The 26,341-nt window shown below is 39.1% G+C and overlaps 1 protein-coding gene across 1 annotated transcript; it reads left to right on the top strand.

The window, feature by feature from the left end:
• Positions 1–2,844: 2,844 nt before the first annotated feature.
• Positions 2,845–25,302, top strand: LOC101168409 (frizzled related protein). Its single transcript, XM_011489500.3, has 8 exons — positions 2,845–3,203; positions 8,887–9,135; positions 19,311–19,346; positions 20,882–20,941; positions 21,269–21,331; positions 22,429–22,633; positions 23,937–24,000; positions 24,492–25,302. Exons 1-8 carry the CDS (start codon positions 2,996–2,998, stop codon positions 24,549–24,551), a joined length of 945 nt encoding a protein of 314 aa, XP_011487802.1. The 5' UTR covers positions 2,845–2,995; the 3' UTR covers positions 24,552–25,302.
• The last annotated feature ends 1,039 nt before the right edge of the window (positions 25,303–26,341 follow it).

Below are 26,341 nucleotides of genomic sequence, written 5' to 3'. Positions count from 1 at the left end.
TTTGCTTCTAATAGCATAGAGTATAGTTTTGAAAAAAGAAATACTCAGAAATCCAATTTTAAGCTTAATTTTTTTTTTTAAAATGACCTCACAAGAACATGTTAAAAACACCCAAATCACACTTTTCATTGGGAGTATTTAAAAAAGATAGCGAAGCAAGAATTTAAATTCTGATGAATATGACTGAGAAATAGCTATTGTTTTCTCTGTAGAAGTCTATAGGATTTTGGCTTCTTGGAGCCAGTGGGTACTTCCTTGTTTGGAACACCATGGAGGAGGGGTCACTGAGTCCAGATCTCATTTATGTTCCATGGCTATGTCCAAATTCCCACCCTAATCCCTAACTACTAAAAAACTATAGTGTGGGTCTATCTTGTGACTTGGATTTTAAAAGCAACGGGCTGGTGAAGAGATCCAGCTGTGTCCTTCCATAGCGGAGGGGAGAGGAGGATGCAGAACAAGTTTAAGTCCATCTCACACCTGCATTTGACTGTGGCCCTGAGCTATGGTGGCCCTGAGGTACAACAAATCACTCATTACAAAATTACAATGCATTTTAAAAATCAAAACAAAATTCCAGAAACCAAAACATTAAAAAAAACATATCAGAATAAAAAAGTCATTTTCAGAAATCAAAATGGACTTTTCAGTGGAAGTGTCTGCTTGAATGCAAGTTGCTGAGGGTGGTGTGAACATAGCTTTACAACCACGGTGGAGGACAGAGGAGAATCACAGCTTCTTTCCAACTGCTAGCAGACTGCACTGAATGCGTGAAGTATTCAGAAATGGTGTTCACTGATCCTTTTTTCTGTTATTTCCAACCCATTGTGCTGCTGCACCAACGTCATTTCTCCAGACTGCGAACATTAACATTCGCATTTCCTGCTTATGCCCCGCCCTTTTTTAACCCACTGAAACACAATTTAAGACACAATTTCTAAATTACTTTCAAAGTATGTACTGTACATAATACTTTATTTGCCATTAGATTCATTGCTATTTTATATGTTCTGCTAAGGTAGCATTTTAATTTGTTATCCTTTGTTTGACCTTTGTGCAGGCTGGAAAGATGGTACCAGAGGCCAAACAGGTGTTTCGTCAGAGGAGCTTTTAATCAGTCAGAGTTTTTGATGCATACCAGCAGCTACCTTTGCTTTATTTACATTACCAAAGGTTAGCAGCCTCATGAACTGTGGGAAAACAACTGTAACAAATATTTTGTGAAGTGCACGGAGTGTGTGTGAGTGTGTGAAGGCATGGAACACCCAGGCAGCCCTGCACATGGCTGCAGTCCCCCACAGCAGCAAAGACAGATTATAGCATTTCATCTTTGCTGTTCAGTGGAAATCCATGAGAATCAGGGGTTCAAACGATCGTTTTCTTCCCTAAAAGAAACCAGAGGCAATTTAGAGGCAGAATTAGAAGAATACCCTGGCAGTTTCAGCAGAGCCAAAGAAACAGGGTTTTTCTTGCGTTACTTTGGTGATGAAGGCTTAACTGTAAAAATTCACCCCAGTCAGACTCCTTCCCCACACACTGGGGGGTCATTGGAATGAAATCGCACAGGGTGGTGGATATTTAGGAAAGGTCTTGAATAATAGTTCTGTGTTTTCAAACAGAACTAAGTTTGCAGAACAAAAAACATCGAACAGTCAAGGCAAAAAATTAGAATAAGTTGGAAAAATGTTGATATTTGAGAGCTCGTTGAGATGCCTTTAAACACCCAGGTTTATAGCCCCTAGCTTACAGCCTCTCATACCTCCAAACTGACATCAGCAGTGCAACAAAGATGGCAGGTAATACTGGAGCCATCCATATGTACAGTTTTGAACCAGATACCAGCTCAGAGGAAGAAAACAAAGACGTCCATGAATCTATGTGCCTGCAAGTGGATGCATCAGAATGGAGTGGAGCAGGGAGCTTAAGGCCTGCCAACCGTATTTTCTATATCACAAATACGATGTTCTTTCAAACTGTATTTTTTTGTCTGCTCCTAATTCACAACAATTTGAATACAAAAAATAAAAATAAAATAATTTTAAAAAACTCAGAAATTCAATGTTAGGATTAATTTTTTAGGCTACATGGTGGTGCAGTGGTTGGCGCTCTTGCCTCACAGCAAGAAGGCCCCTGGTTCAAGTCCTGGCTGGGGGACCTGAACCAGAACATCAATGGGGGACCTTTCTGTGTGGAGTTTGCATGTTCTCCCGTGCATGCATGGGTTCTCTCCGGGGTCTCCGGCTTCCTACCACCGTCCAAAAACATGTTTCATAGGTTAATTGGTTACTCTAAATTGTCCTTAGGTGTGACTGTGAATGGGTGTGTGATTGTGGCCCTACAACAGAGTGGCGACCTGTCCAGGGTGTCCCCTGCCTTTGCCTTCAGCAACCCCGTGACCCCAAAAGGGATAAAACGGCAGAAGAAGATGAATGAATTTTCTTTATGCATATCCTCTTTCAGAAAACTGCCACAATGTTAAAAACCTTATCTGGAGTTGGTCTTTAAACCTCTGTGATGAGCCTTTGGGGGCTGGCAACCACAAAGTTAACTCTCAAAATAAAGTCTCTTGGATAAACTGCAGCAGAATGGGTGGAGTGGTGCTTGTTGACGTTCCCATGTGTTGTGAGTAAATCCAGCACCTATTCCATGAAATAACAAGACAAATGTCTAAGAGCTTAAGTGGCTTTCGCTCTGTTGACTTTTCATCTAAAAGGAATCTGTCTTAACACGAAGGATGATAAGAGGGGGAAAAGGAGGTGAGGAAAGAAGCGGGGGTGGAGGGTAGTAGAAAAGAAGGAGGGATCGAGGAAGAAGAGGAGGTGGATGTGTGCATAAGAAAGCAGCTCCACCCTCCAGCTCTCTTGGACGGGACGGCAGCTGCAGAAAAGCACCAATCAGCAGGAATCTTGTCCTGAACGGGATCTAACTTTCCGTGAATGACTGAGCCGTCCCCGGACAGCCGTGTCCTCGCCGCGCACCCACCCTGCGTGAAGTCATGCTCCCCCCTGCGCTCTGCGTGTCTCTCCTGGCCGCGTCGTGCGCGCTGTGGCTGCCCGCCTCGGTGCTGGCGGCGTCCTGCGAGCCGGTGCGGATCCCCCTGTGCAGGTCCATGCCGTGGAACATGACCAAGATGCCGAACCACCTCCACCACAGCACCCAAGACAACGCCGTGCTGGCCATCGAGCAGTTCGAGGGGCTGCTGGGTGAGTCCCGCGCGCGCTAGAGAATGAACTCCTCCAATGGAGCCAGTTCCTGCGCGCGGAAAGACGCTGCGGAGGAGGAGGCTTTCACCTTCTAACTTCAGAAGATACCCAATAAAATAAACACTAATTGTTATAAACTTTTTAGTAAGTAATTTGGATAAAGTTTTATTGATGACTCACCCGTTCAGTTGATGGTTTAGTCAATTAATCAATACATTCTCATGAGAGAAATCCTCTGACAAAGATTTTCAATACTGTGCTTTTTGTCATTTGATAACATTTAGCTAAACACCAAACTAGATCTTCTTTCCTTTATAACCCTTTTTACCACCATACTGTACAGTGACACCAAGCTGCTGATTGTTTAACACAAACATACCCACAGCATTTTAGTTAAATGCACAATAGAACTTCTACGTGGTAAAAATCTAATAAAGCAACCTCAGCTCTGAAAGGATTTGTATGGATGCATTTTTACACATTAAACACAGAAGATTTAAATTCAAACAACTTCACAAGTCCGTACATTGTCCCATTAGGCATCTCATTTTCCATTTAATTGTTTCCAAAAAGTTCAGTTTGTATGTGTGTGTGTGTTGTTTTTTTATTGTGTTACATTTTTACCACTATATTCCACATCCTCGCCCCACAGATAGTAATGCACAGACTTTGTGGGGGGTTGTCTTTAGTCAAGGTTGTTGCAGAAGTTACAAAAATTCAAATGAAAACTAAGTGATCGTTTTAAATAACAAAAATAGATATTATGTCCTCACTATAGGAAAAGACCTCCTTCACAAACAAATCTCATGGCTATGCATATTTCATTTTTATATTGATGGAACATCAGTAAATAAATGCCTACTAGGACCAACATTGTTTGCAAATATTTTATGACATTGTTCCTGTCTGGGTTGAAAGGTGGTCAGTAGCTCAGGGTTTGACTTAATGTGACTGACTGTGTGACTCAGATAGATTTAACCTTCATTTAAGCTGAAAGAAAATGTTTAAAAAAAGTCAAATGAAACTAGATATAAGCCTCAGTTTACCCATGATTCCTGATGACGAATGAACTTGTTTAAAAGCAAATTGTCAGAAGACTATTTAACCCATCCATTACATTAAAACTGGTTATAAAAATGTATTCATCATCCACTCCTGCAATATTGAACAACAATAGCGTGTGTGCGTGTATATATATATATATATCATTTTTTTCTTTTTCTAATTCAAAAATGAATTCCTAATCATCATGTTTGAGCTGGACACAAACCATGCATTTTTATATATATGTTTTACAGAGGGATAGATTTTATTGTCTGTTTGATGTCTGCTCATTCTACAGATACTTATCTTTCAACATGCTAATAAAATAAATGAAATAGAATTATTAGACTAGATTAATAAATACATAAAAAATCACTGACTATCCCTATAAGACTTATTTTTTATGCACCCTCAAGTTCTTATTCGCATTTGCAGCGGGCAGAAGTGGCAAGTTGAATCCAGAAAGAAAAGAACAACAAATGAAAACAAAAATTTGCCACTCCCAATAGTCCTTTTACTGTTCTTTGTTTGAAAGTCCCACTCCAACCATGTTTTTCTTTTTAAAATCGTTTCCAGTAGTCCCTTTGATTATGATTGTGCAGTTTTTAGTCAAAGTCAAAAATACTCTCTTATTTTTTTCAAGATATATTTTATACCCAGTCGCAGTAGCTCATTAGAAAATGCAATTCTGGTTTGTGGTTGGGAGCTTTGTTTGCGTCCTCACGCGCAGGCTTATAGTCCCAAAGTAGCATTAGTGCCGAAAAAATAATGACAAGCAATATCGAATCAATCCAGTCGTACAGTTTTGAGCCAAGCAGACCTAAGGGCGAGCAGGCCAGGTTGTGCACAAGGGGGCAGAGGAACGGCCATTTCAGTAACTGTAATTAGTCTTAGCTTTTTCAAGCATCCGGTTTTCTGATCCAACGTGATTCAATTAAGAAATACTCAGAAACACAGTTTTAATCATAAATTATTTTATCAAAGTCCTCAAGTATGAGAAAAATGGTACAAGAAAGTGTTAAAGACACAAAAAAGACTATTTTTATTGGAGTGGGTCTTTGAAGACATTTTCACATTTTCTCTACTCCACATTCACTATTATGACATTTTTGGTATTCTCTGGGATTTCTAAGAACCCAGACTCTGATGTGGATAAGTGTGTGTTCATTTCCATCTAGAAAGGCATAAGGGTGCTCCTCGGCAGGAGAAATGGTCTGGAGAAGTGAAGTGACTGAAAGACTTTCTTGAGCCAAAATAAAGGAATTGGTTTCAGCCGTTGGTATCGTCAGTAGTTTACAACCGTTCCTCTTCTTCTCCAGGACAGAAGGAAAATGTAAAGAAAAATAAATAAAATTCATGGATGGCACTCAAACATACATGGAGTGAGACTGCATTAATGAACCCCCCTCTCCCCACAGGACTGGAATGCACTGATTTCACAATCTGAAGTATTTAGGGTGTTGATTTGCACGTTCGGTACACACACTGCTGCGTCACTATCTGAACTCTCCAGGGTTTTTTATCATTTCTGTAGCTACTTGGTATTTACCAACTCCTTCCTCTTAGATAAGCAAATGTTTGGTTTTATTCCTCAGGTTTGTATTGTTGGTCTTGAACCAGCCAAGGTGGATGCGTGGAGTTGGTGGACACATTCTCCCATTTGCCTTGAACACTGGCTCTGGTCTGGATTTCCTGTCTGAGCCTCAGGGAGGCTCCATCAGGGAGTTTCCAGACAAATGGAATACTCTTATCATTTCAACAAAACTACAGACTAATGTATAATTATTGACCATTACCCTAAGGGGCAAAATCCACTATTAGGTTAAAGCTTTTTTTTTCTGACCCTGCAGAGAACACAGACCAATGTGGCTCAAATTGTACTTTTTTATTTTGTTGAAAAATTGACATGTAATGTTTGTATTTTTACAGACATGTATTCAAAGCACATAATACTGTAATTCCTGCAATACATTTTATTTTATTTTTTTGCTTTACAACACAGATATGGTGCAGAGGTAGCGCGGTCAGCCTCTGACCGGAGGAATGCAGGTCCGGTTCCTGCCTTGCCCCATGTACTTGAATAGCTTTTTTCTACCTTGCTTTTAGACTCAAAATGCTTTAGTCACAGTTCCATTCATCCACAAACACACACACTTACACACTTATGGTGGCTCCGCTGCTGCCAACCTATAATCATCAGGACAATTTGGGGTTCAGTGTCTTGCCCAAGGACATTTCAACACAAGGCAAAGCAGGAACCAAACCTGGGATTTGCAGATCAGAGGTTGACCACTCTGCCTCTGCACCACTGCTGTCTCTCGATGTGTCCTTGGGCAAGACACTGACGCTTTGGGTCTTCAAGCAAGGTAAAACATTTGTGTAATATGTCAAAATATGTAAGTACGGGTGTAATTTCATCCATTGCAGTACTTCCTAACATTGATCATGCTGGGCTTTTGACCTTTGGGCGACACCTGCGACATCTACTGGAGTTTAGACAGACGTTGGAGAAAGGGATCCAGCTCACAGCCAGATGAGGCTTTTTAACCAGCTAATTGAAATCGGCTTCACTTTACTTTGTCATTTAGACTTCTTTCTTTTAAGTTTTTTACCTTCATAAAGTACCTTCTCAAGCAACCAAAATCTTCAAACAACAGACTGTTCCTCTGCCATATTTTAGTTCCCATGAATTTAACATTAATTCTGAACTGTAAAACCATGAGTAAGCGTGCCACGTTTGTCTTTTAAAGTTCAATGACGATTCCTGATCCAGACGTTGAAGGATTGGTAGGACTCAAAGCTCAGCTGAGGGACAAAGTGAGAAAGCTGCAGACTTTGACCAGAAAAATGTCTTAATGAAAGACCTGCAGGCCAAAACCAGGTTTCAGTTCACAAGTTCAATATTTCACTGAGAAGCAGTACAGCCAAACCTCAAAGCCTCCTCAACTATAAGAACATTGGTTGCTTCTTCTGACCACCGTTGACCTCTGTCTCGTGTCATCCACTGTGAAAGAGACGGTCGTATGGCATCTACATTATCCATTCAGATGCACATCTAATGTGTGGTCAGCCAGAGGTTCCTGAACACGGCGTTCCCTCACTGATGTAAGAGGAGTGAGTCCTGCTGAGAAAAAAATAACAACTCAAGTTCAGATGAACTGAGCTGAGACTGAACAAGCATCCTTTACTTTGTTGAACAGATGTGAGAGTTTAATGCTGCTGGAAAATGGTCTCCTTGCATTCCACCTCCTAAAGTACAGGTTTTACGCTCTGAGTGCACTTCACAACCCACTTCAATTCAGTGGAAAATACTGTGACTACATGGTAATTCATTTAATAGCATGGGTATGCTGTGATGTGTTTTCCTGACCTTTATTGTTTTTCGTAGACAAGATTTTCTTTGGCAACTTCTTTCAGACAAAGGCTTTTGCAACAATGATAGCTGTCAGAAAACCCACAGAGCACCAGCTGGGATATGAGCTGATTTAAAGTTGAAAACTGCTCTTTTAAACATGTTGTGTCAATAACACCAAATCCATGGACATAAAAGGAGAGAGCTGAGATTCAATTCAGTTTTATTTACAGTATATAGTCCAATATTACAACAATAGTAGTCTCAATGACCACTTCAAATTAGTAATTGTATAAGAACATGAACTTAAGTCATACAATTCAATAGGAAAAAAAAGGAGGTCATAAAATTCAATAGGTAATTGCTAAACTAAACAGGCTAAACTGGGCATCCCTGCTGTTAGACCCTCCTTCTTGGTAAGGAAAAACTCCTTTAAAAATGGATTCCAAGCGGGAAAATAATGAAAAACTTCAGGGATGTCCACATGAAGGAGGGATCCTCTCCCAGGACAAGCGATGTACCATGAACACAATCAAATCATGAAATCGATGACGGCTCAATCATCCAAGATGGTTCCATAGCAGAAAAAGTTTTTAAAAATTTAAAGTTTTTTTAATTTAAAGAGCCACTCTAATAATCATTTGATCTATGGTAAAAGCATTTCCAGTTGTCTTTTAATTCTTAGCCAAAACCAAAAAACCCGTGTTGTTTTTTAGGAACGGGTTTCTGCAGAGAGACTGGAGTTGATTAGAAATTCACCTTTGAGTTGTGGGTGGGACTTTTGGCAGGGAGAAAGCCTACCCCCATCCCCATCATCCACCTGTTTACACTCTCTCCCGCTAGCTTACAACAAAAATGGTGATCGATATTAGAGCTATTCAGCCGTGCAGTTTGGATCCAGATACCAGCTCAGATGAGGAAAACAAATACGTCCATGGATCTATTTGTCTAAAAGTGGATGCATCAGAATAGAGCGGAGCAGGAAGCTTGTGGCGCACCCAGCGTATCCTCTGTGTAATAAGATATTTTTTTAAATGTTTGGTTGGTCCTTTTTCACTGTCATTTGGGTTATTTTATAAGTTTTTTTTTAACATAACCAAGAGAAAGTCTGAGACAAATTGACCATTTTTAATAGATATAGCTGAAAATATCCTGCAGTTTTCAGGGGTTTATTTTTTAGAGCTCAGTGGGTTTCCTTGAGCTGCTGGAATGATCAAGTGTTGCTGAATGTTATCAGTTTTTACACAGAAAAATCTGAAGCGTGTCTGTGTTATGTCGCCTGTCCAGGAACCGGCTGCAGTCCTGATCTACTCTTCTTCCTGTGTGCCATGTACGCCCCCATCTGCACCATTGATTTCCAGCACGAGCCCATCAAGCCATGCAAGGCGGTGTGTGAACGGGCCAAGTACGGCTGTGAGCCGGTGATGAAGCGCTACAACCACAGCTGGCCCGACAGCCTGGACTGCAGCGAGCTGCCGCTGTACGACCGTGGCGTCTGTATCTCACCTGAAGCCATCGTCAAAGCGGAAGGACCAGGTAGTCGTCCCGTTCCTGTAGTTGTTGTCATCATGTAGCAGATTTTCAAAAGAGTCTTATTTCCTGTTTTACGTTCACTGTTTGCTCTAAGTTTAAGTGTTGAACAAATTCAAAGTTGTCTTTATCTTGTCAGAGCTAGTGGAGGAGATGGATTTTAAACTTGCTTAATGGTTTGCAGAATTCCTGATTAGAGTCACTGCCTCGTTTTACTTACCAACACACGCACTAAAGAATAAGCAAAGCCGGGGAGATACAGTAGCAAAAGCTACTGGAGTGTTTAGAAGTTTCTTTAGGAAATAATCCTGTGATGCTTTTACCAGAACTGTTTTGTGCATAGAATATATCCTTACAGATCTAATATTTACACACTCCAGAGCAGCATCCTTGACAGATACTCCTATTTACAAAATCAGGCTTCTGACACAATTAAGACTATCTTTCATTTACTTAGATGGTGAACTTGATTTTGTTTCAACATTATCTCTCAGACCTTGACAATTATTTAAATGATTTAAGATTATCATTTGAAAATTTTCAAAGGTTGTGTGTTTCTTCATGTGGCTCTTCTTCTCTTACATTCTGGCTCTCTGGTTAAATGGAAATCTCTGCCAAACCACCTGGTTAGAGATTTTTACGCCGGATGCCCTTTCAGACACAATCCTGCTGCTACATAGGCAGTAGGCAGTAGCACGAAGGGTCTTGCCCAAGACCCATGGATAAAAACTCATTGCAGGTGCCAGTCCTGCACGTAACCAGCTATCCATTCATTCATTTTCTAAATCCGTTTTGTCCCTTTCGGGGTCACGGGGCTGCCGGACCCTCTTTTCAGCGAAGGCAGTGTACACCCTGGACAGATCGCCAGTCTGTTGCAGGGCCACAAGTCACATACCCATACACGCTCACATTCACACAGGTTAGCGACAATGTGGAGTAACCAATTAACCTATAAAGCATGTTTTTAATATTATTTTCTAAAATAATTATTTTCCTCTGGTTAAACTAAAAGCAAAAGGTTAGAATTTTTAAATATGGAAAACTTTTAGCTTTTGCCCAAAAATTACCTGTAAAGTAAAAAGTTAATAAGTAGTAAAGTAAATAAAAAAGAATTAAAGTGAACTTAATCAAACTGTATTCTTTTTCTTTTTTTTTTTTAATTCAAACTGTATTCAACTAACTCACAAACAGGTAAATGACAGTACGTATCATAAGTCGAAGAAAAACAATTTGGCTGTCATGTACCACAGAAAATCAATCGGAGGTCAGTAAACACAGTCTGGTCTGATAAGGCACACCAGATTTTCTATTTTTGAACAAATTCAAGGATTTTAAGTGCACTTTTCTTTTGAAAAATACAATAAAGGTCGTTTAATTAGCTTTGATTTCATTTTAGTTTTACAAATCTCTGGCTGAGATGCACCACAAACAGTAAATTATTTATAATTCCAATCTCTGCTGACATTGTATTACCTCTGTGACACATTTTTAAAACAAAGTATGTGAACCTTTGTCAAAAGTTAAAAACTATTTAATATTTTGAAAAAAAGCTATTTTTCTCCATCTCTTAAAAAAAACATCATTTGATTTATATGTATCATATTTATTAGGCAATAAAAATAACATAAATACAAAGTAGTGTATTGTGCTTCTAAATAGTGAAAAAAGACTTTGTGGCTCCTACTGGGTTGTTGTCTGCAGGAAATTGACCCGAATGGCTCTTTAAGTGTTGCAGAGCCCTGCACTAGTCTTTTAAAGGGCAACACAAACTGTCCTTATGGTTCCATAAAAGAGTGAAGTGACAGTATGCACGCTTACTTAAATAAACTGAAAACTCTAGTAATATTTAAGGCTGAAAAGACTCTGCATGAGTTTTGTAGAAAACCTGATAAATATGAAGAAGAAAGCATCTTGGAGGTCCCTTTATGATCGCCGGTAATGAGAGTAAGCGAGATAAAGACACTAAAATGTTATATTTCAGTAGCAGGAAATCCATTTTATGTTGCTCTGCAGCTTTGCACGTGTTTTGCCATAATGTAATTTTAAATGTAGTTTAACACATTAACATAAAAGAAATCTCCAAATCCTCTTTCAGGAAAAGAGCACAAACAGGATCTGAGTGTGAGACTGGAGCTCCTATCCATTCATTCCATTCATTCATCATATTGTCAGCTGTCAGATGGTTTAGAGCTGAGAAGGTTTAGTAAACTATCGGCTGTTTGTTAAAAGCTAAAAGGATTTTAAGCCAGAAGCGGATTTGGTTTGTTGCTGTTGATTTACATTGTTAAAACGAGTTGAGCAAACATAGAAATCTCAGTTGTGAACGAACAAAAACAAAACACTAACGGTTTATTCAGACTTGAAAAATGCTTTGAGTCTTGAAGCTTGTGTTTGGTCTGTATTCAGACTGGCATTAAGCGGACCATTCTGTTATGGACCAAAGCTTGAAAACAAAACCACGTGACTAAAGATGTCTTCAGTCATTGGCCAGGAATTACGAGGGCGGGGCAAAACAACAAGCTAAAGACAAACGTGCTGATCAATATAGTAAAATCATTTTCAGGATAGTAAACTTATTAAAAACGTTATTTTTGGATTATCAGTTTTGAATGTCGGGAACAACACTTTTTACTTATTACTTTGGTACGGCGAGCCATGCTGCAAGGCGGTTACTGGCAAGGAGATGTCCCGTTTGTACTTTAACTCAGAGAATGCTAGAAACTACAGTGATGAGGAGACGTCGGGTATGAAGGTACGCTGATAAGTGTTTATGACATATAGATTGTTAGAAAAACAGTAAGAAGCAATGTGCATCATCTTAAAAGCTGTTTTAACAAGCCTGCATTCATTCAACCACATTTCAATGAGTTGCTGGGTCTTGTGGTTGTGATTCTGTTAAGGAAACTACAAGGTAGATTTTAGGATGATGTCACAGCAGCGCCAGGCACATCCAGCATAATGAGAGACAGAAAAGCATGTAAGAAGCGTTTTCAGCTGTATTCAAATAAATGTTCTAACAAATAAGGAGTTGGACCCTTTATTCTTCTTTGATAAAATGACAATCATTGCTTTACATTTGTCCGCAGCTCATCTGTTGCTGCATTCTGACTGTGTTTAGATCATGTGACTACTGGCCACAGTGGACGTTTTGGACCATTTGTTTCGCTTCCAGCATGGATTGTGTTCAGACTGAGGAATCTCAGAGCGAACTGAAGCTCAGTCCTATTGGAAATGAACCGAGACCATCTCCAAAGATGAGTCAAAGAGCGGTTTCTGGTCCCGGACCAGGATCCACTTGGGTGTATTCAGACTGAAAATTTGTTCTGTATTATCAAGGGAAACGAATTCTGGTTCACTTTGAGAAAACCAAATGTGTCCAGTCTGAATACCCTCTTAGATTCTATAAACTCTTGGACAAAGCTGAAGCATATCCAGACCTAAACATGGCTTGAGTTTATCGTAGTTTCAGAATAGTAACTTAATTTTTCTTTTTTTATTGCTCAGTAATGCCAGCTTCTTCAGCTCATCAACTTTCTGCTTATTTCGTTTATTCCTAAGGACCACGAGGAGCACAGAAACATCATTATCAGGGAAGTCGTTTAAAGCGCTCTATATGGCTACTGCAAAGTTGGTATTTGATTACATTTATATGGTTTTATACAGAAAGAAGGTGTTAAATCATGCAAAACACTAAAATGGAAAAGGCACGTTTATAAGATGAGGTCCTTGTCTCTAATTAAGACCACACTTTGACAATAGTGGGCTCAAGTATTGTGTTCAGATGTGCTCTGTTGGTGTTTCTCCTGAATTGGACTCTTACTTACACAGTTTGTCCATCCCAACGCTCTCTCTCTTTGTTCTCTGAAATTAGATCTTTCTGCTTGATTTTAGTTTGACTTTTGGCAGACCCAGCTGACCTATTACATTATCATTTTTCGAGGAATTTAAAGCAAGCAGCTGCAAATGAGAGCAAAGTGAATAACTCAAACTGGAAATCTGTGTGAGCTGGCATCTGGCTCAAAACTGTAAATTGCCAAATACGGCAAAAAAAAACAAAAATTGCCATTTTTGTTGTATAAGCAATGTTAGGTTGGGGTTGTGAGGGGCTGTAAACTAGCAGGAGAGTGTGTAAACAGAGAGCTCTTCAGGTGAGGGGAATGGGGGTAGGCTTACTACATGTCACTAACCACTGCACCATTGTGCAGCCCTCACAATAATATCTAAACATGATATTGTTAAACTGTGCTCTCAAATAAAAAAAAAATGATATTCACCTTTCAGCATATCCTTTTAGGGGTTGCAACAGCAAATTCAGCTTTAACTGATTCACACAGAGGGTTCCAGATGCCCTTCCTGACACAACCCTGTATTTTATCAGCACAGGAGGGGCCCAGATTTGGGTCCCTTTGTGGCTAAATAGTTAGGCAGTAACTTGAAGGGTCTTGCCCAAGGACCCGAAGGATGAAGCTCATCACGCCCCCTGGGAATGAAACCCTGGTTTCCCATGAACCTGGGAATAACCAACTGAGCAATCCAGTCGCTCAAATTTACTGACCAGAATTTACTCTGCCCAACAATGTGCTAAAAAAAGACCATCAGGAGGGACAAAGTAAAGAATACAAAGAATACAATGCAAAGGTTTAAGTTCCAATTAGATTAGCCCCTGCTACCCAAAGTTTGATGGAAACAAAATTCGGTTAAAACAGTAAAATATATTCGATGCAAAACTGTAAATGAATTTGTTTTAGATGTAAAATCACTATACTAATCAGAAGGTCGTGAACCCTTTTTGAAACCTGTCTCTGGTGGACTTTGGAGAAAATGCAACACGTTTGGAACAAGTTCCATATTAAAAGTTAGGCCAGGATGATATCAGCATGATTAAATAAAATCCAACTGCTATGGCATGCATTCACAGAATAAGAAATTGGTTCATAAACAGAAAATGCTTAAATAATTTGAAACAAACTGTGTCAATGACCTTTTAAATTGCTACCAGTCACACTTTTTCCCTGACGTGCTGATTTAAAAACATCCAAAAAACCTTTCATCTTTCATCATCTGTTCTTTGAAGGGCAAACTCAGGAACCCTGAGCATGCTCTGAGAAGGAGAGTTTTGGCTCCCAGCCTGACTGGATGAAGGTTTGATTCCAGTGTCAGCCAGAAAAATTTGTTATTTTTTCAAGTCAGTTCTGGTGGTTGAGGATCCCCAGTGAAAGCATGCTAAAGCCATGAGAGCTGTCATGCCAAAAAAACTTAGGTATGTGTATCTCAGATGCCTTTACAGAATTAAGAACTGCTGAAGCAAGTGTTGAATAAAACATTAACTTATAACCACACAAAAATCTTTGAAAGGAACATTAAAATATGTTTCCAGGCCGTTCCCACATGATCCTCTGTGCTCCGTCTACCCTGCCAAGTTGAGCCCTGTCTGTGTGTTCGGCAGTTCCTGCTCCCTTACACTGTTGCCGTTCCCTCACGAACAGATAGCGTGAGTCATTTCCCTTCTGATTTCACTCCCACTGACTTTCTCAAAGAGCGCCTTGATGCAAGCGGCCCACTCGTTTTACACCCAATAAAACCTTCACTGTCCTTTGCTTCTCCAAACAGGACAAGGTCCTGAAAAAAACAAAAAAAAAACTCTTCATCTAAACCCTCGTTGACCTTCCTATTGGCACACCCACGCATCCCTGAGCTGTCTGGGCTCAATTCCAATAGTTTGGGAGTTTTTCCTTTAGTGTTTTTTTTTCTTCTATCTTTTCTGATATGCTGAGTTTCCGGTCAAAATGGACTGAAGTTGATTCTGTTTCTTGAGAGACTTTGACCTTAATGTTGTTCAAAAGGTTTTTTGTTTTTGTTTTTTGAAAGAAAATCCAAAATAGCTTTTAATGTATTTTTTCACAAAAGGCACCCATCTCTTAGCTGTAAATGAGGACTGGACTGAGTGTGACGTCACCCACTAAAAATGGTTTACTTCAATGTTTCTATGGCAACTACTTTTGCCAATCAGGAGCGAGCTTGTTGGAAGTCCACACCCCTACCACTTGAAAGTGGGCTACACGAAATCTGTCAAATGTTTTTGAATGTTCAACATGAGATTAAACCTGATTGGTCAGTTTCAAACTTGAATAACTTGCTCTACAGAAAAAATGTGAAAAAAATGGGGATGATCAAGAACATGTTAATTTAAAGGTATCAGAGCAAGAAGGGTTATTCTGACCAGTAAAATGACTGAAAACATTGGTTCATTTCTCTGTAGAAGTCAACGAGTGCTTCCTGTTTGGAATGGCACAGGGGGAGGAGTCACTTAGTCCAGTTCTCATATGAAGGTTAATTCACCAAATCCGCAACAGTGGAAAAACCTGTGAATCTGAACGAAACTGTTCAGTGGCACTCGTCTGAAGCATGTTTTATTTTAGCTCCCTCTGAGTAAAGTAGGACATCTTGAAATTTTCTGAAGATGGCAAAAATATTCAAATTTCCTTTTTTGATTTTAAAGTGCCCCTTTTTATTTCTCATATTTTATTGACATTTTACTTATTCATACAAAATGAACTTACATGGAACAAAAAACAAAACGTAAAGCGATCTGCGCAAATAAAAGCAAAATAAAAGAAGCTAAACTAAATACAACAATGCAGATTTGTATATTTTACAGTCTTCTACAAAACCTGAGAAATATCCTAGTTAAAACTGATATCACAAAGCACACATATAGCAGTGTAAAGGTTTCCTCATCCCAGCAAACCTGAACCCCTTTAAAATACTTTTTTTAATGTCCCTGAAATGGGATGGATGGTTTCTCTGTTGTCTGCATTTTTATCTTTGTTTTTAGTTCTAGCTTTCATTTTTTCTCCAAACACGTGTGATCTACTGTCATTTCTTTTCATCAATCTATCCCAAGCCATCTTTTAAAAAGTGATCCACGACACAGAAAGTCACAGTTCTGAAAATAAACATGTCATCAAAAGAATTGATGCACCAGGTTTCCTACATTTTGCTGAAATAAGAGAATAATATGGAAGCAATTCTGTAGCATTAATAAAAAGCAAAGTCAAAACCAGAAATGCTTTTTCATTTTCAAAATGAAACTGCATTTTTTGACTCAAAAATAAAATGAAAAAGCAATCCACCAAAATGCTTTTTCTTTTCCTTCCTCAACACAGCTTATTCTGTCACTTAATTAAAATGATAATGAAAATGGTATTTGACATTTCATTTTCAAGACGTTTTCTGGTAAATGTGTAGCATAATTCATTTAGAAATGTTTAATTTGACGTTTAAAATAGATTAATAGAAATGCTTTTTAATTTTCAAAATGAAGCTGCATTTTTTGACTCAAAATTTAAAAGAAAAAGCAATATACCAAAGTGCTTTATCATTTTATACTTCAACACAGCTTTTTCTGTCACTTAATTAAAATGACAAAGAAAATGGTATTTGACATTTCATTTTAAAAAAGGTCCACGGTAAATGTGTAGCAAAATTCATTTAGAAATTTCTAATTTGACAATTAAAATGGATTAACAGAAATGCTTTTTAATTTTCAAAATGTAACTGCATCAAATGAATCAAAATTCAAATGAAAAAGCAATATTTCAAAATGCTTTTTCATTTTATACTTAAAACCGCTTATTCTGTGTCATTATTAAAACGAAAATGCAAAGAGGGGATTGCATTTGCATTTTAACATCCACCCTGGGAAACTTGTAGCAATATTCATTTCTTAAAAGCATTAGCAGAGGGGAGGCGGGGCGATGACGTCACTGCTTTCTCCGTGTGTACGGCCGCTGTCGCTGAGAGACCTGGTGTGTCTGTGTTCGCATTGAGATCACCTAAAACCGGGTCCTGTTCACAAACCGCTGGACCTGGACTGCTCAAACCTGGATACCTGGATCTTAATGCGAGAAATGCAGCAGAATGTTCCTTTATCTCCCTCGCGAATCAGAAGCTGTGAATCGTAACCCAACTTCTTCAGCGTCGTCTGACCGCACGGATTTAAAAACATATGATCGAGCAGAGCAGGCCCTTAATAATAATCATGACAGTAATAAAAGCACATTATGAAGATAGTACACACGGAGAAAGCAGTGACGTCATCGCCCCGCCTCCCCTCTGCTAATGCTTTTAAGAAATGAATATTGCTACAAGTTTCCCAGGGTGGATGTCCCCTCTTTGCATTTTCGTTTTAATAATGACACAGAATAAGCGGTTTTAAGTATAAAATGAAAAAGCATTTTGAAATATTGCTTTTTCATTTGAATTTTGATTCATTTGATGCAGTTACATTTTGAAAATTAAAAAGCATTTCTGTTAATCCATTTTAATTGTCAAATTAGAAATTTCTAAATGAATTTTGCTACACATTTACCGTGGACCTTTTTTAAAATGAAATGTCAAATACCATTTTCTTTGTCATTTTAATTAAGTGACAGAAAAAGCTGTGTTGAAGTATAAAATGATAAAGCACTTTGGTATATTGCTTTTTCTTTTAAATTTTGAGTCAAAAAATGCAGCTTCATTTTGAAAATTAAAAAGCATTTCTATTAATCTATTTTAAACGTCAAATTAAACATTTCTAAATGAATTATGCTACACATTTACCAGAGAACGTCTTGAAAATGAAATGTCAAATACCATTTTCATTATCATTTTAATTAAGTGACAGAATAAGCTGTGTTGAGGAAGGAAAAGAAAAAGCATTTTGGTGGATTGCTTTTTCATTTTATTTTTGAGTCAAAAAATGCAGCTTCATTTTGAAAATGAAAAAGCATTTCTGGTTTTGACTTTGCTTTTTATTTATGCTACAGAATCGCTTCCATAGAATAAAAGACATATTCTCCTCTCACTATGAAGAACAAACTACCATATTTTAAAGATGTATATTCATTTTTCTTGAAAATCTGAGCCAGACTTTTAATTATACTGTGTTGGTATAGCCTTTTGGTGTCATGTTGTGGTGCTCTAGACCTCTTTTCTCACTCTGCTCGCTGAACTTTGTTTGATGCCAACCAGTCAAGTCAGATGGCTTATAATGACTCTGGTTGTGACAATTGCCCTCTGATTACACTGCCAAAAAAAGTAAAATACTCTTAAATGCAAAAAACACAACAACTTTAATTCCCGTGACTTCAGCAAGTGTCATAAAATAAAATGTACTTCAGCTAAAATTCTTATTTTCTGAGAACTTCTAGTTTCTGCAGGACAAGTATGGATCTTAAAATAAGAAAACCCCAAATTTCAGTTTTGAGTTTGTTTTTTCACATCTATAGTGTCTAAACTATTTTTTGAAGTTACATCTTCAAGGTAATTGCGGGTTAAACTTTACTCAGTAAGTTGGCCAATAATTTCGCATCAATAAACCTTTTTTCTGGCACTACATTTACTTTGCTTTTTCAAAACCTTTAAATATTTCTACTTAGAAATAAAATCTACCAAGTTCTTTAGACACATTGGCAGTGGCTCAGGTGGTTGAGCAGGTCGGCCAATAATCGATCGATCTGTGGTTCGATTTCCCCCCAGTGAACTGTCGTAATGTCATTGGGCGAGACACTTCACCCGCCCTGCCTCCAGTGTGGCTTCACTGGTGTGTGAATGCGTGTGAATGTCCCGGTGATGCGTGTACTGGCAGCCACACCTCTGTCTGTCTGCCCCAGTGCAGCTGTGGCTACTTTAGTAGCTTACCATCACCAAGTATGAAGTAATAATGGACACTTTGTAAGCACCTCAAGCATCTGGAAAAGTGCAGAAAAATCCAACCCATCATTATTATTAAAGTTTTCGATGTAAAGGGCGATTCTGCACGCTCAGGGAAGAAATTGTTCTGAAAACCAACTTTTTACAATTATTTGATTCCTCATCTTCACTTTTTTTCCCACTAATGCTGAAATACAACAGTTTGGTCTGAATTTGAACTGAAATTGGGCTGAATTGGACTTAACATGTTTTGATGTTTTTTATCTCGTTTTAGCTCCATGTAGGGATAGTTTTTACACATGCAACCCCATATACCTGTTACCCGTACAATCAACTCTCTGCATGAACTTAGCTTTTTATAGATACATCGTTACTGTCTTTTGTTTCACACATTACATGTCCCATTCTTTTTGAACTCTGTCAATAAAAGAGCAGACTTGTTGTCCTTCCATGTGTGACAGCTGTCCTTGTCTGTGTCTCTGCAGATCCCTACAACACTGACCTGACCAGATGTAATCCAGGTGAGACTTAGTCCTTTTCTCCTTCATCTTTCCTTGGCTGACAGCAGTTTCCAGGAATTGTTTTCTTTATTTTTTTTAGCATTTTGACATGCAACACTTAGCAGAAATAAATTAAAGTTAAGAATAGATTTGGGCCCAACTGGACTCTTCTGCTCATTTTATCCCATTAGCAGATATTTTTTGCCAGTGTTCTATAGATCCTTCCTACCAATTAAATATTCCTACAAGCACTCAAAGCGCAAGCACAATCTAAAATTACGTCATAATTTTCTGTTTTGGCGGACGGCCCATAAATTTGTGCCATCTCTTCTATCTAGTGGTTACTATAGTATTTTTTTTGCCGTATTTGTATCTTTAGGTTATATTAAATCATATGCTATATGCAACTAATGCAATGCTACACTTGTTAACTTAGCTCTGAACTTTGAGGCTAGCTCACTACTTAGCTTCTGAGAGTCATTGTTTTCACACTGCGCCATAACTCAGTGACAGATCTGTATCTCTCGGTCTGCGCAGTGAACACTTCAAAATCAGTAAGGTCTTTTGAACCGAACACCGTAAGTGCTGCACGGAATTTGAATTCAACCTTGGCTGAGCGGTTCAGTTCCAGCATAGATCCATATTCCGCTCATGGTGTCCAGTTCAAAAGACCCCACAGATTTTGAAACATTCATTGCGCGGACAGGAACGGATCTGCTGCAGATCTTCTGGATGATTTCATTTTAACACTGATGCCACTTCTCCATACAGCTCTGTACTAACAGCTGCACACATTTCTTTCACTCTCCACCTGCACCCGACACCACCGGGTGGACAACATACTATAACTCGTGAAACTGTGGACCCCACCCCCCACCCCGAATCTGTCCTATCCCCCCCGTGAATCTTTCCTACCCTGCTGTGTTTGTGACCCAACATAACATGACTGTTTATTCGTTTATACACAGTAGGTGGGATTATCTGATAAATTAGGACATTTGGATGACTGTATCTATCATTATGTATGATAGATATGTCATGATGGATATATGGGCAGGTAGGACTGATTATTAGAGCACCAGGGAATGTTTCTTACTTTGGAAAAATGGCGTCACAGAGTTTGGTTGAATGTCAAAGAAGACCACAGGAGTTTTTCTGATTGTAGCAGCAGAGTTCATCTCTATTTGGTAGAAGGTGGAATTTAGTGATATGGACTTTTACAAACACATATTTATTTAACAGATGACAGCATTAATCAAACTGAATTGCAAAAATATTTTATGCATAATGCTGCACGAGACCTTTTAAAGAAATAAAAAGAAAAGCCAACAACTGACCAAAACACCTGCTGTTTCTAAACTTCCAGTTTTTGTGTGGTGCCGTTTGAGACAAATCCAGGGCTTTGTCACACAGAGATAAACCAACTATTAAGCAATGCAGTTTTGGTCATGAAGAAGTAAAGGGAACTAATCACTATTCTCTTCAAGATAATTGAAATATCTGTAACCAGCAAACCAGCGTTACAAATTATTCTGGGTTTTTTTCTCCCTCCACAGAATCCAGTCCAGACTCTCCAATGGACTCCAACAGTTTCCACTGCAGAGGACCAAATGCAGGTGAGTTTAACTGTGGTTCATCCTTCCACTTATCAGTTCTGCCCGGCTGTGCCCTCCCCCTCTCCCACATCAGACTACTCTTTCTCCATGGTGGAACATGCACTGGGAAAAGGGATTACCCATTTAACGAAGCACAAACATCAAACTATTTGTCGTTTATTTGGCTTTAATACTCATTAGGTCCTTATCAGCTTTTTAACTGACCTAAACATATGTAGACTTTCAATGTGACAATCCCTTTCATACTGAACAAAGGAATATACTCAGAAACAGATCTGTTTCATTGAATAAACATTTCTGTTTTTTGGATTGTTTGTTTTGTTTTAGGCTGCAAATGTAAGACGGTCAAAATGAGTCTGAAAACGTACCTGAGGAACAACTACAACTACGGTAAGCTTTCAGTTTTTCCAAGAAAAAGCTGCATCATTACAGCTTTTGGCTTAGTCACAACTACCTTTACGGATGGATCCGGGCTGTCTGTGGAAGAAAAATGTACAAACCAGTATGGGGAGCATTGGTGACCTGCACGAAATTTTAAAATTGTAGACCACTCGGTGAACCCATAGAGCGAAAATGTTCATACACATTTTTCCTACGGGCATGCTGCGAGTGACACGTCATAGTGAAAGCTTTAGCAACATGTAAGGGTAAGTAGGGGTGAAACCCAGGCATGTCATACAGATTTTGTTTAGATTTTTACGCCCACCCCAATCCTACTCACTGCACAAGGGGCCCTTTACTGCTGTTCAAGTGCACGCTCCTTTGCGTGCTCATTGCATGCTTTGTGCTGCAGACTGACTGTTAGAAATTAGGAATTTAGGTCATTAGTTTGTAGTTTGTGTGGTATACTACGGACGTCTTATAAGCACTATCACCTGCACACCCCATGCATGCAGCATTTGCACACGCACCTCACCAAGCACTGGAGTGCGGCGCGAGGGCACAGTATCATCCTTACAAATACTTCACAGTACATTTACCACACACTCGACAATGGTACATACCGTTTTCCTGAAGTTTCTTAAGGTGGCTCCATGAGCCACAAGGGAACTGCAAGACACACCAGCACTCCTTTTAAGATGTTTAAGATGACCCTCCACTGACCCTAACAGCCCAAAAAAATCATAACACCTGCACAGGTCAAACCCCATACAGGTGCATGTGACTAAGGCCTAACTCAGGCTCTGAAGTTTTACATTCACAAGAATATGCTTACATGAAGAAGACGGTGCCCTCTCACTATCACCACTAGTTTCACTTTAGGGGCCTGCTTGGTTATATGTTCTGTGATCGTATCTGATAAGATGTTGGTCTTCTGCTGTCGTCCTCACTTTCTTGAAGCCAGTAAAACCAGCTTCTCTCTTAAAATGAGTCTAACCAACTTCTGTTGCTTTTTCCTTCTGAATTTCCTGTGTCAGATGTTATGAGTTAAATTGACTGATTTTATAACAGTCTAATGTTTTTTATCTGCATGTGTGGACCTCCAGTGATCCGCGCGAGGGTCAGGGAGGTGAGAAATCGAGGCCTGGAGCCCACAGCGGTGGTTGAGGTGAAGGAGGTGCTTAAATCTTCCCTGGTTAACATTCCCAAGGAGGCGCAGACTCTCTACTATTCATCCTCCTGCTTGTGTCCTCCTCTGGTACTTGGAGAGGAATACGTCATTATGGGTTATGAGGATGAGGAGAGGTCCAGGTGGGGGGCATTTTGCATTCTTCTACATTACAGCACTGGTTCAACATATTTTATTATTTATGTCTGTATTAAATATGACTTAGCACTTTACAGATGGAACCACGGCCAGATAGGTTTAATTTCACAAAATCTTCAGAAGGTATGGACATTGGAGCTGTAGAAAAAAATCCAAGAAATCTAACTGGTTGATTTTTTTTTAAAGAATTTATTTGTATAATGGAACAGAAAATAAGTATTTTCAGACTTTCAACTCCTTTCACAGATTTATTTAGCTTGAATGGCCCGTTTCATCCTCAACACTTATGGAAGGAGGTTTTTGTCCAAAATCTCACCATACAGATCAGTCATCCTGCCCCCCTTGCAGAAGACACGGGCAAAAACTATGATTTTTACCACCCCCCATGCTTCACAGTAAGTGTTGTGTTCTTGGGACGTAATTCAGCATTTTGTCTCCTTAACACGGCGAGCAGTGTTTATACCAGTTTTATTTTAGTTTCACAAGGCATTCTCCCAATCCTCCTCTGGATCATCCAGATGGTCTCTGAAGAACTGTAAATGGGTCTGAGCATGTGCAGGCATAAGCAGGTGGGCCTTTGGAGCACTGCAGGATAACAACACTGCAGAATAGTAACACTTCATGTTACTACAGTAACCTTTTTTTTCTGGGATCCCAGCTCTGGTCCCAAGTCATTGACCAGTTCCCCTGTATGGGCTGTTTATTCACCTTTCTTAAGATCATTTGTACCCCACTAGGTAAGATCTTGCGTTTATCTCCAGGTGGAGAGAGATTGTCAATGTATTCATCTTCTTCATCCAGGACTTCTCTCTCCCCGGCCACTTCCTCCCACTCCTCTGGAGGGGACCGTGAGGAGTCTCACTAGCATGTCCTGGGTCTACATGCCCGGAACACCTCCCCAGGAAGGTGTCCAAGAGGCATCAGGACCAAAATGCCCCAGCCACCTCAACTGGCTCCTCTTGATATGAAGGAGCCACGTAGAAGCAACTATTTGATAGTTCTAGAAACTATTTTCTAATAGTTGATTTCTTTTTATCAAGCTGCCTGGTAATTGTAGATTGGTTCATTCTGGTCTTGTCCAGGTGTACAATTATGACCCTGGTATCCTTAGACAACTCTTGTAATAGATACTTATTTTCTGCACCATTGTACAAATAAACTCTCCATTTGCCCCGCTGTATAGTAAAAATGTACCACTAAAAACAACAATTTTATCTTTTTTCTGCCATGGGTCTAAATGTGTTTTGAGTTAGAAATGTATTTGTGGTTTGTTTTTGTTGGTTGCAGGTTGCTTCTGATTGAAAGCTCCATAGCTCAAAAGTGGAAGGATAAAATGGGCAGGAAGGTAAAGGTGTGTATGGAATAATCCTCATGCATAAACACTGAAATAAAAGCACAGTGTCTCTGTAAAAAAAAGGACGGTTTTCTTTTGTTTTTGAAGTTATGGCGTTCTCAAAGCCTCTTTAGTTAGGCAGACAATGGAGCTTCTCAGTACCGATACTTTAATGCCATTGGGACAGAGGTGGAGCATAAATGTTCCCCGATTTATGAGCCAATATTTGTGTCATTATTGACAAACAAGAAATCATCAATACAAGCTTCTTTAGGCAATGCAAAAATAACATCAATATTTTTAATTCAAATCCTGAGCTCCCTAAATTTGATCCTTTTATTTGAAATGGCTGTCCACTGCTGTTCTAATTTGCCACCCTTTTCAAAGTCTTCAGCCCACCTCCCAACATAAAATGTAGCTCCGCCCCTGGACCAGAACTATATATTTGTCACCAGCTGGTGGTGCTGTTTCTTGTGTGTGTTAACAGAAACTGTCACCATGTCTTTCAGAGATGGGATCAGAACCTGCAGGGAAAATCCCGATCAGCTGTACGCCGGAGTCGCCCCTAAGACCTGATTGTGTGCATGAAGGTGTGTGTGTGTGATTGTATGTGTGTGTATGTGAAGGTGTGTGTGTCCAAGTGAGTGGATTAAAGTGTGTTTGTGTAGATATTGCACTATCGCAGGCTATTGTAGCTGAATGTAGTTCATCTCCTTACGTATCAAACTGTTGTAATCCAATTTTTGCCATCCTTTTTCTTTGCACAAACATGTAGTGTATTTTTTTTGTGTGTTGATATTTGTTTGTAAATACACTTTGAGCACCATGCTGACTGCGTGGACGCAAAGCCAAAAAGTTGATGGGGAGGAAGTGTTAGTTTTTTTTTTCTGCACTGCCTCTTTTTTGTGGTTTGTGTTTGCAATCATTCTTGATGTCATTAATGCGACTGTAAGGACATTTTTGCTTAGACATGAACATAAAACGTTCCTCTACTACAAACAAATGAAACTTTACCAAAAATTGCAGAATATTTTTCATCCTTCTGTTATTACTTCGAAATTTCAAAGTGTTTTTTATGCAAAAGAATATTTTACCAACATGACTGAGCTTTCAATGAAACAAATCTTTCTTTTTTTTTTCTTTTTTTAAATCGTAAATGACTGCAGAAACTGTGGCTGTTTTCTGGGTTCCCCCTCTGTTTTTGTTGTCCTGGGTAGCCTAATACTTTACCAACAAGTTAAAAAAAAAAGTTTAAAGTAGTTCCGAATAATTCATCTTATGCATTGTGTTATAAGTGATTAAAATGAATTCACAAAGACAGGTTTTCATCCTTGCTGTGCTTTTTTTTTGCAAACAGTAATCACGGACATTGGAATCACCTTTGTACGGCCACGGATCACGATCATCCCCTGTGTTTGAGCGCAGACTCGTGTGCCAAGCTCGGTTTGTGCTGTTTGACAAATGATCAATAGTTTGATGGAATCGGCATTCTCTCTATGGCCCAACAGGTGGCGACATCTCTAAACACAATGAGAAAATTGGTGATCTTTCGCAAAAAGGAGTCTATTTAACCCTTGTGCTATCTTAGATGACCCCACCCTTACATTGACGTGTTCTCCCTACCATGTCAAAGGTGGAAAGATTTCATGTAATCCATGGACACCAGTGAAGATCACAAATCATTGAAGAAAAAAGGTTTAACACACTGTCTAGTGGGTCTGGATGACCCAACTCCCAATGTTAAAGTGCCTAGGATAGCACAAGGGTCAAAGTCAGTGTTTCCAGTGGTCTTTTAATTATGATTATGCCCTTTTTAGGCAAAATGTTTAAAAAAAACAGTCATTTTCTAGGACATAGTTTTTGCAGAGCAGCAGGTATTCATTAAAAATTCACCTCTGTTTTGGGTGGGACTGTTGGCAGAGAGTAAGCTTAGCTTACAGCCCCTCACAATTCAACCTAACATTAGCGGTGCAACAAAAATTGCGAGTGATATTAAAGCAGTCCGGGCGTACACTTTTGACGAGGAAAACAAAGGCGTAAATGGATCTATTTTTCTGCAGGTGGATGCATCAGAATGGAGGAGAACAGAAAGCTTGTGATCCTACCGGCATATTTTCTGCATAACACAATGACAATCTTTTTTAAACTACATTTTTTGTCTGCTCCTGATTCACAACGATTTGAATAAAGAAATACTCAGAAATGCATTTTTAATCCTTATTTTCTTTCTATATGTCCTCCATTGTGAGAAGAATATTGTAATAACATATTAAAAACACCAAAAATAAAATTTTAATTAGAGTGCGTCCAACTATACTTAGTGTACTTGGCCTATGGGCTACTAAAAGTGAGTCAGTAA

Source organism: Oryzias latipes, chromosome 21 (genome assembly GCF_002234675.1).
Source record: "Oryzias latipes chromosome 21, ASM223467v1".
NCBI classification, from domain to species: Eukaryota; Metazoa; Chordata; class Actinopteri; order Beloniformes; family Adrianichthyidae; genus Oryzias; species Oryzias latipes.
The sequence above is the reverse complement of the archived record's forward strand: the minus strand, read 5'-3'. Positions and strand labels throughout refer to the sequence as shown.

What these genes read in the sequence shown, in the direction of transcription:
- LOC101168409 (XM_011489500.3), top strand. Translation starts at nt 2,996, where the DNA reads ATGCTCCCCCCTGCGCTCTGCGTGTCTCTCCTGGCCGCGTCGTGCGCG. An exon ending in CTGCAGAGGACCAAATGCAG is followed by an intron (nt 20,942 to 21,268) that starts GTGAGTTTAACT and finishes GTTTTGTTTTAG; the next exon opens with GCTGCAAATGTAAGACGGTC. An exon ending in GAGGAACAACTACAACTACG is followed by an intron (nt 21,332 to 22,428) that starts GTAAGCTTTCAG and finishes GTGGACCTCCAG; the next exon opens with TGATCCGCGCGAGGGTCAGG.